The sequence below is a fragment of the Anoplophora glabripennis genome, unplaced genomic scaffold, assembly GCF_000390285.2.
Source record: "Anoplophora glabripennis isolate ALB-LARVAE unplaced genomic scaffold, Agla_2.0 scaffold1688, whole genome shotgun sequence".
Classification (NCBI taxonomy): domain Eukaryota; kingdom Metazoa; phylum Arthropoda; class Insecta; order Coleoptera; family Cerambycidae; genus Anoplophora; species Anoplophora glabripennis.
Window position 1 is genome coordinate 31,423 of NW_019418403.1, and position 11,175 is coordinate 42,597.

Here is an 11,175-nt window from a genome sequence, read left to right on the forward strand (position 1 = left end):
AGGGCCCTTTCTTCTGGCGCTCTTCTTGCTTCGCCGGCTCGTCTGTGTAAACCCCGGGGGTAGTGTCATGTTTATGTGTGGTATGGTTGGGTAGGGTAGTGCGGCTATGCAGCCTGGGATGCGCTTTGCTAAGGTGGCCCTTAGCCCAGCGCGGGAGGGGAAGGGTAAGGAGGGTATGGGGGGGAGTGTATGTGTGTGTGTTGTGTGTCGTTGTCTTCGTTTCTTGACCCTGGCTGCTTCTGAAACAGAAAATGTTAGCGGGCAGGGGGGGTCGTTGGGGTGGTCACCCAGGGTCAAAAAGTTGGTGTCTAGGTATTTTGTATTTGTCGGTCACGTCGGGTACGTAGTCAACGGCTTGCCTGAGGAGGGGATTTGTCTTATTGTCTGTGTAGCGTTTGTGTATTGTAAGTCTCGTAATATGTCAGTGTTTCTTACGTACCAGGGCGCGTCGGTGGCCGTGCGGAGGGCTATGTTTTCCACAGCCCGTGTCGGTTTNGCCAAATACGCTGGTCTAATTATTTTTTGGATATTTCATAGAGGGCGCTAGTTATGCTACATTCCTATTACATTTTAAGTTCTAATTTTTTTAAGGTTAGGGTTTTTACCATTCGGGCTCCAATTTCTAATGTACAATTTTATTTTCTAAAAATAATATACTCTTGTTAGAACCTCCTAATGTGGACGGTTTTCGAGAAAGAAGGCTTTCAATTGAACTCCTACAGTATTGTGGTGTATAAAATAAATGACTTTTTCTGAAAGTAGTTAGTAGACTGTTACTAGTCATTACTAACTACAGTCACTAACAATCACTAAAATTTTGATATAAAGTTAATTAGAGTTTAAAATATTATTAAGAACGTATGCGTTGTTTATGAGACATCCATCAAAAAATTTAGACATAAGCCTACTTTGAGAAAAGGCACTTATTTTATACACCGTAATACTGTAAGAGTTCAATTGAAAGTCTTCTTTCTCGAAAATCGTTCACATTAGGAAGTTCTAACAAGAGTACATTATTTTTGGAAAATAAAATTGTACATTAGAAATTGGAGCCCGTATGGTAAAAAACCTAACCTTAAAAATAATAGAACTTAAAATGTAATAGGAATGTAGCATAACTAGCGCCCTCTATGAAATATACAAAAAATAATTAGACCAGCGTATTTGGCATCCTCAAAAACCCCAGAATATTAAATTTCATAAAAATATTTCGCGCCGTTTGGAAATTTTCGTAAAAATTCTATTTAAAAAATTGTATTTTGTCGCTCTGTATCTCGAAAACAAGAGGAGATAGACATATAGTTCAAAAGACAAAAAATTCTTATTTTTTGTCGTACTATCACCCTCTGAATTTACAGGAGGTCTTTCTGAAACACCCTGTATATTAAAAGATAGGACATTACTTATTAGAATTAAGTTGATGGCAAATTGTAAACAAATAAATTATTTTTTCTCTAACTATGGCAATGACATCAGAAAAAAATATAAAAAATTGGAAAATGGTAAGTATTTTAAAATGTATCAAAAACTGAAAAATACAACTTAGACCTGTTTATGCCATTTTAAATTGTCGAACTTTCTTTTCTAAGTTAAGGAGGTTTACCTGATATGCAATTGATAAAAGCATTCATAAAAAAAATAATATAAGCTTATTAATATGAAGAAAATCTTGGATAAAAAATTATGACTACTTTGGATACCTAAGAGAGGAGATATTAATAAAATAATTTTTCACGATTTAGTATGAAGTCTTATGAGAATGCAAATTTTTTTTGGTCTTTCCACTTAGAATGTGCATCAATTGACAGTTTCCACAGCAACTTGTCTAAATAGGAAACTGATATCTAAGGAATCGATTAGGTACTTGTAAGATACATAATTTATAATAATTCTCCTTCAAACTGCTGTCGTTGACTAACTTAACTCCATATTCGTGATAGCGGCAACGCCGCGGTTCTCGACGTAACGTATTATTTAAAATTCGAAGGTGTGACATATGATATATATTTCAAGCTTGGACATCCAAACAAACAGAATGATCGACCGTGAGCGAGCGAACGGCGAGCCGAGCGAACGGCAAGCCGAGCGGGCCAGCCAAGTGCAAGGTTGCCAAATCTAAAGGCTTACTACTTTAGTCACTAGCGAATCTACAGAAACTCTCATTTGACTTAGATGTACCCGATAAACCTCCTTAAGCCTATAGGTATATATCTTTGCCTATTTTTAATATCCAGATGATAAGACATCTTGATCTTTAATATGGTGTACCGTACTGGCATCCATAAGAATATTGCCTTGTATTTTGCACATTATAAAGGAAAAATAATTATAAATATTGATTTTTAATATATGTATATTCTAAATTATCCATTAAATTATTTAATATTTTAAGTTCATAGATCATAGATAAAAGTCGATTATTTAGCGCTAATCCCTCAACAATTAGAGGTACATAAATATGGAAATGTTAAATCTATTTGTCAGGCTACTTTTCATTCATAAATATGCAAATTTATGCAAAGCTCCAAGTTATTCTGAACTGACTTCTGATCTGCTACTAAAAATGGATAACTCTAATATTTTTTTGATTTTTAACCATGAACAAAGTGAAAATTTTCTATGAAAACCCACAAAATTGAAAGGCCACAAAATTATTATTTGAAAATGGTCTGTCCAAATCTGTAAAAGAATTTTCTACGTCAAATAACTTTTTTTAGAAAGTTGAAAGCCCTTTTTTACTTCGATAGCACTGGTTAGTTTTTACTGTACTAATTTCTTAAATCTATCTATCTATCTTCAACTGTTTAGGAAAAATTATTGCTCCTTTTTATTTTGTACTTAACTCAGTTTTGGTTTTCAACCATTGCTAGGTTCAAAATATGAGCAGAAAATGTTTTCATGTTTCCGTTACATATCAATTTCTGGAATTGCACCTATATACTCAAACTATTTTAAAGACATGTATGTCAAAATGACAATTAATAAAATACTCAATAATAATAATACTCAACTTACTTTTATTATCCAATCCTGCTTTGTACTTATCGAAACCACTTAGCCTGACTTTCTTCCCTATCGTCTCCAAAAACTCAATAAAAGCTGGTCCAGCTTCCTCATTATTGTACATCTCCTCCTCCGAGTTTTGTCCTGCCTTGCAGTACATAATACCCACCTTGTAATGGTTTGTCAATCCCTGTTCGTCCAACTTGAGAATCTGGTCAATCGCCTGCTGATTATGAACGCCAAGCCTTAGACAGCTTAGTTGGATTTCAGGAGCTACATATTCGAGAACTTCTTTGGTATTGAGGGTTTTGGGGTTGCTGGATGCCTTGATGTTGGGAATAGCGTCCTCTAAGACAGCGCCCCGTAAGGTTTGCAATTCAGAGGTTCGAATTACTAATCTGTAAAGATGGTATAGATAAAATTATAGGACTAAACAAACAGGCCATAGCCAGGACCGAATGTCAATAAAGGCTTTAAGAGCAAACATTTATACAGGGTGTATGTCAAACACATCGACAACTTAAGACAAGAGATTCCTCGAATCAAAATATGTAAGTCAATGTAGATTAACTTACCTTTAAATATAAAAAAAAAACATATTTGTTTATACAGGGTGTTACAAAATTCGCGGACACGAATTGTGGGATCATATTAAGCTAGATAGGGTGATAAAAAAATGTCTTTATGATTTTTCAATCAGTCCAGTATTTTTCAAGATATAGCAGTATCAAATATCCAAAAATAATAAAAATATACATATTTATAAATTTCAATTTTCAATCATTAGATAAACAATTACGACAAACGAGTTACAACAATTGTTCAAAATTTCTACCGTCTGCTATTAAACATACGTAAGCACATTGTGCTACTGCTCTAATGGAGTTGCGTATCACCTCTGGTGTTATTTGCTGTATTGATTGAAATAGGCGGTTCTGCAATTCATTCAAATTTGCCACTGGTGTTCTGTACACCAACGTTTTTAAGAAGCCCCAAAATAAAAAATCACATGGCATTAGGTCTGGAGAACGAGGTGGCCAAGCAAATGGATTGCCTCTGCCAAACCAACCGCACTGCTTCATCTGCACGATTATTTGAAGCTCCGAGAGCCATCAGCATATCATACTAATCACGATTTGAATAATTGTGGCCTATTATTTTGCATTTTGTATTGACAGGTACTTTTACTGTACTCTAACGATGTCAAAGTGTTGATAAATGCTTTCTGAATTATCATTAATTGTTATAGAGCTGTCTGTTTCAAACAATACAAAAAATAACACCAGAGATGGTAAGTACGCAACTCCGTTCGAGCTGTAGCACAATGTGCTGAAGCATGTTTAGCAACAGGTGGTAGAAATTTTGAACAATTCGTTTGTCATAATTGTTTATCGAATTATTAAAAATTGAAAATATTTATTATTTATGAATATTTAAAACTGCCGTATCTCGAAAAATATCGGTCTGATTGAAAAATGATAGAGACATTTTTTTATGACCTTATCTAGATTAACATTATCATAGAGTCCGTGTCCGCGAATTTCGTAACACCCTGTATAACTTAAGTGTTTCATGTAGATGTCTATCTTAGTTGGTATGTGTCGTCCTTTATTTGGATGTCATATATTAATAGAATATGTAAAAAATTACATAGGGGGTGTTACGTTTTTGGAATAACTAAACTTGTAATTATTTAAATTAAATTTTCTTTTTTTTTAAATTTTTTTTGTCTTGCGAAATTTTAATATTTTCTGTGAATTTGATGTGTTTCTACATTTGAAGGAACAATTCTATATGTAAAAAATAAGAAAAAGAGTTGACATGAACATAAAATACTTCCCAATGGTACAACTGCTGTTTAAATATTGTCCCCCCAAGATATGGATATTTTCAGAACAGCCAACAGGCACTGTCAAAAAACAATTCAGGAAGTCCATTTCTATAAATATTTTTCTTATTTTTATGTATAGAATTGATTCTTCAAATATAACAATCAAATTGTCAAACAACTACATTTAAAGTCAAAGATATCTTTTTTACTCGACATACATAGTAAATATCAAAATATTTCAAGAGAAAAAGTTTTTAACTGAAATATAGTTTATACTAAAAAATTTAAATTAAATTCCACATTCCACATAAATAGTTATGGGAGAGTCGAGGAACGGACAGCCCAAAAAATGTTCACCCTCTATGTAATTTTGCTACATATTATATTAATATTAATAAAAATGCATACAGTCACTAGCTCTGACAGTTTTAAAGTTATATGAAAAAAATATTGTTTGTCGTACCTACCACATTGAAAGAGCATAAATAATCATTTTATCTCGTCAGTTGACTTATTTTTTCTTACGACTAAATTCAGAATATTGTAGATTTTCACTTTGGTTATTCCATTGAAACATAATAAGTGAAAAAATCAATTAAGTACGATATTTATTAGGTACATTTTATGTAAAATTTCATCCAAGGAAACGACTCTATTAAAAGACATTTTTGTAGTATCCAATAACATTTTTGTGAAGTTTAGATTTATGTTAAGAAGTTTTTTATTTATTTATTTTTTACATTTACAATATTTTTTAAAAAGTTTTGATTTTTAACTTGAACCCAAACTTATATAAGTTAATGAAGCATCCTGTACATATGTCAATTGCGCAATTTTTTTAATCTTTATAAAATTTTCTTGCAACACTAATTACTCAAAACTTTTTCATTTGTTAACAACATAATTTATTATTATTTAAAAGTCAAAATGTAACATGAATTATCTATCTCTTGTCTCCGTGAAAAAACATGCATGACCTATTTAATTGTATCATAAAGCAGTTGATTACAAAAAAAAATGTGTAACTATCATATGAATCATCATATCACGCATCATATGAAATTAAATTTTCATCAAATTTTAAAAATCGAAAAATATGTCTATAGTGTGTTCTGTTAAATATAAATATTATAAATAAATATCTGAAAGCTAAAAGTTGTAGAAATATAATGCTACAGGAATAAATGCAAAAAGCTGAATAAAAGTTCTCTTTAAAAAAAATTTAAAATTTTCACAAATAAAAGAGTGTAGTGTAAGAGTAATCAATACGACAAAAAAAAATACCAAAAATGAAAAATGTCCTAAATTACAAATGAATCAATATTCAATCAATATATGCGGTCTCGTTGTCTCTAACTTTTGTTGAAAAACAAGACCAAAACGTTATAACTTCGGTCTTTACATTTTGTCTATTTCCTCGAGAAATATGAGAAATATTTCAAAATTGTTCCACTCGATACATACCTTAGAAATATCGTATTATAGTATAGGCAAACAATTTCATCAATCTTCAAAACAACATTAACTACTGATATACAAGGTTAAAATAATGAAAGCCAAATATGCCTTCATCTTCCAGCTGAAAATTTGAATAGCCTATTAGTGAGAAAAAGGGTTAAATTGTTATTCTTGTGGCAGTAATTTTCATATTCTGCAAACTCAAACTCTTAAATAATTATATTTTTTTCATAACAGATTTAATATAGGTAATAACAAACCCTATTTGCTTTTATTTAACTTGCCTTGTTAGTATGGGTCAAATCTTGCAACTGAATTTTAAAACAGTTATCCCCAACCGATTGAGCTGAAATTTTGCAAACACGTTTAGTTTGGATGGCAATGCATGGTTAGCTAATTGAGGTTATTCTAAATCCGATATGACGGACTCCCAAAGATGGCGAACCAGTTATTTTTTATGCGCCCCCATGAAAATAAAATGACGTCAATAAAAGATTGTAAATTTTATTTTTTTATACATGAACTTATTTATTACTTTGGAATAAAAATAGATTTATACAGCTTTCTGCTGACCTCTCTATTCCCAATTCAAGTCGAGTGTCCTGCCCTGTGGTAGAATTAAATTGTACTTATACACAGTAAATGAAAAAATAATTGTAAAAAAATTCGTAAACTTGATTTAATCGTTAGTTTAGGCAAAAAGAAATAATATTTCCCAAAAAGTATCGGTTAAAAACAACAAGATCATTGTTCAATGATTCAATTATAATGTAAATATTACCAAAAATGGAGTTTTTTAGCTGTATTAAAAAGCGCTCTCCAACAAGAGTTTTTGTTTTTGTTTATACTTATAGGTTTTCAAACAACGCTTCATTTGAGACCTGCTAGGGTTGATTGATTTATTCCCGAAATTTCAAATCTTAATGTTCATAAATAAACAAGTTATAAATTTAAAAAAAAAACGCTATCGGCTATAAAAGGTCCAAAGAATTTTTTTTTAATTACGTATATCAAAGCAGCTTTAAAAAATATTCATTCTTCCCAAAGTTATTAACGAAAAACCTTATAAACAAATTACACTATTTGTTCTATACGTCGTTTTGAGGAGGTTAGCCTATAAAATTACAATTTCCAATTGCATTTCTTATAGCTGTTTTACATTGACAATTTATTTGATGAATAAATTGACGAAGTTCTTCATGAATTAATTCACGAATTTATTGGTAAACAGTGTGGTTTTACACTGCTACAGACTTTGTCAAGTTTTTTGACGCATGAATCAGTTCTATCAACGAATCAAAGAAGCAAATAAATTTCAAAAATGTCACCTTTCCACTCTTAATTGTAGTGATACAACAGCGGTACCGTTTTAACACATATTATATAAATATTAGTGTTTGTAACTAACAAACCAGTAAAAACAATGCAAAACTAGTACGACGCCACACAATTATTTACATATTCCAATAACATAACCTCATTACTGATCTGGGGCTGGAAATCTGTTGGGTTGGTACTTCCGAACTTCACGAAGAAATTGACGAAAATTAGAACATGCTCTAATTCGTCAAGAACTTGATGAATAAATTCATGAAGTTATTTGACAGCAGATTTGGTGCATTATACTTGTTCAATTTCTTGATGAAGCGACTTCATGAATTAATAGATCAATAAATTGTCAATGTAAAACAGCTATTAAAAATATAAGTCAAGACGAAACAAATGAGCCCTCATAAGGCCCTTTATTATAACGCTAACAACCGCGTTTATGCAATTGAAAAATGATATTTCTAATAAACAAATGCAAAAACTCGTAAACAAATAATATACGATTTATGCTCTTTACAGCAAATTCAAATTTCGCTGGTTTTTTGCAATTATTTAAACAAATTGTTAATGGATTTTAATTTAGCAGGTCTCAAATGAAGCGTTTTTGAAAACCTATAGTATAAACAAAAGCAAAAACTCCTATTGGAGAGCGCTTTTTAATAATAAAACTCAATTTTTGGTCATTTTTACATTATAATCATTGTTTAAACAATAATCATGTTGTTTTAAACCGATACTTTTTGGGAAATATTATTTCCTTTTGCCTAAACTAACGATTAAACCAAGTTTCAATCTGAAACGAAGTACCTTTTGATTTACATGTATTACAAATTTCATTTACTGGGCTATTAAAGAAAGGAGATAAAATGTAAACACATCCTAGAGCTTTATGCAAGATTGCCATATTTACTTTATTTAAAGGTAATCTTGGAGAAATTGCAAATTGTCCAAGAAAAAGTAGCAATGCTGTAATTACTACATTTTTTAGTGTACATGGATGCAAATCTAACGGTGTTAGACATTTAGCTATTTAACTAAACATTTAAGACCTACATCCTTTCTTTTAAATTTGGAGATGAAAAATAATATATGTACCTAATAAAAATATATAATTTAATAAAAAAAAAAACGAAACAAATATATTTTCCAATTTTAAAAAGACACCTCAATTTACGTTAACGATGTTCAGTGCTGCTAATGTTTTCCACTGGTCCACTTTAGACTCTATATCTTCTATTATTCACAAATAGCTAAAACAATTATGCAAATAGATAAAAGCTACCAATAACATCAACGTGTTAATGATGTACAAAATAATATGAATTCGAACAAATTATAAGGTTATGTTTTGTCTGCCTTATTTTCTAAAAATGGAGGTGGTAAATGGGAAAAATGGTAAACAAGCGAATTTTTCGTTTGAATCACCAATAGAAAACCCCATTTATTGGACCCTTATCTAACGAAAGACAAGCCTTACTCTTAAAGTGTAAACATGATCAACAGTACCAAATCCGTTTAAATGTCGCAACCCTGTAGGTTTGAGTTGCATATGACCACATACCTATACTGATATTGCATAAGACTGGTCGTCATCTGACTCTCGGGATGTATGACTTTTTCTCTTCGTATCGATATAGCCACGGGTCCGAGCTGCTCGTCCATCCCAAACCAGTTCTGGTGCTCTGAAAGGAAATGGTAACGGATATACATCGATGCTGTAACATGCTCGGAAACATTGACATTGATTCTGCTCCGAGTCGAGTAAAAGTTATTTTTGTATAAATCATGCCGTCGAGTTCAGGATTCGGTATAAATAGCGACAGCAAGGAAACGTCATTAACACATGGTTGGATATTTGAAAAAGCATAGCGTTCTGTATCTAATCTACTAAATCTAAAAAGGTATAAATTTAATTCTTTCTATATTTATGGACATTGATTTTGAGGACTTTTCATTCTTATGTTGCAACACAACTATAAATTGCGATACATTTTGGTATTTGTGTATATGTACGTACACAAACCAAGAATAATTTGAAAAATAACAGTTACATTCACTAAACGTTCGTCATTACTGAATTGAATATTACTCATAGGCGCCGTTAACCTGCAACGCAAGGGGAGGAGGGCAAATTATAAATATCAGAATATATTAGCAGTGCTTTATTTAACTGAGATCTCAGCTTCCCCTCCTCTGCCCTCCACCAAACAGCGCACATGTATCGATAATGAATAATTAAATATTATACGCGGTATTTCTTAGTAGTAGTAGCATTGGTTTTAAATAGAATTGTAATTGATTTTATAATTTACCTGCATATCCAATGCATGTTGAAAATTCAGGAGTGTATTCTTTGACAGATTTTGAGAAACGAAAGTTCCCACAAGTGTCAGCTTTTTCTTCGTTTTTGGAAAGACAATTAGAAATTGATATATCTAATTTGTGTAGATTATAAGGGTATGAAGTAAGTACAACAAAATGATGTCTAACTAGCCATGGGTCAGTGAACGTGCTTATAGAAATTGCATTCCTTTTTCTAATGTTCTATGAGCATTCATTTTTTAAAGATATCCATTGGATTTTTGAACTATCCTCCATATAAACTGTTTTTGTAGACGTCTTAAAGTTGGTAAATTTTAAGTAAAAAGGAAAACCGAATTGCTGTTTCAAAAAAACAATATTCTTTATTAGAAGAATAGTATTTTAGGAACTAGGTCTGAATGAAATTTTTTATTCTTTTGGGGGTAAAATTGATTATGAATGTTTAGAAGTAATGTAATTTCTTCCAGTGGACTTGAACGCTTTACCTTAGAAAATAATATTTTATTTTAAACTTCTTATGTTTATCATTAGATACATTTTCTGAAATTTACACGCATCTTGAATACACAGAAAATCTCGTACGGAACTATACACACAATCACATCCCCCAATCCTTGTTTNTGTTGAATACACAGAAAATCTCGTACGGAACTATACACACAATCACATCCCCCAATCCTTGTTTTTCAACATTTTTATTATACATGGATGGCCAGAAAAAAAAAACTTGCTATTGAAAAAATAAAACTTGTTTATTTGGTATGGCTGGATTCAGTTTTCTATAAGTTTTTCAACGAGCCCCCCCATGCCTTATGTTTCCATTTGAAAAAAAAAGTAGGGGTAGCTGGGGGTTAGGGGACTGAAGAAAAATTAATTATTATATAACCGAAAGAGGGGAAAAAATCAAAATCAGTTAACGTGTTTCGGCGTTTTAAAAAAAAATTAACTCATTCAGAAGATATGAATTTTATTCCGTACTTCTGGCCATCCCTGTATAGATCTCTTGTTCTATCATTGTCTTACTAAATGTGCGATTTCTTGTTTATAAAACGCCAGCCTTAAAATAAAATAATAAATAAGAGGTTCATACAAATAGATCAATCAATTGGCAAATCATAACTCTAGACCGCATAATGAAGCATTTAAAAAAGGATCATAATATACCAAACGCCACTGCACTGGTCCGTAGAACGAAATATTAGTCGAAGTTCTTTGAGAGAATTTGATATTTT

At 31.5% G+C, this 11,175-nt stretch overlaps 1 protein-coding gene across 1 annotated transcript; it reads right to left on the bottom strand.

Annotated features, from left to right (window-relative positions):
* Positions 1-2,907: 2,907 nt before the first annotated feature.
* LOC111692629 (signal-induced proliferation-associated 1-like protein 2) lies at positions 2,908-9,303 on the bottom strand (the record flags this gene model as incomplete). Its single annotated transcript, XM_023456698.1, has 3 exons — positions 2,908-2,921; positions 3,016-3,401; positions 9,183-9,303. Coding segments are annotated over 3 exons (521 nt in total), but the record flags the coding sequence as incomplete, so codon positions are not given.
* Positions 9,304-11,175: the final 1,872 nt, after the last annotated feature.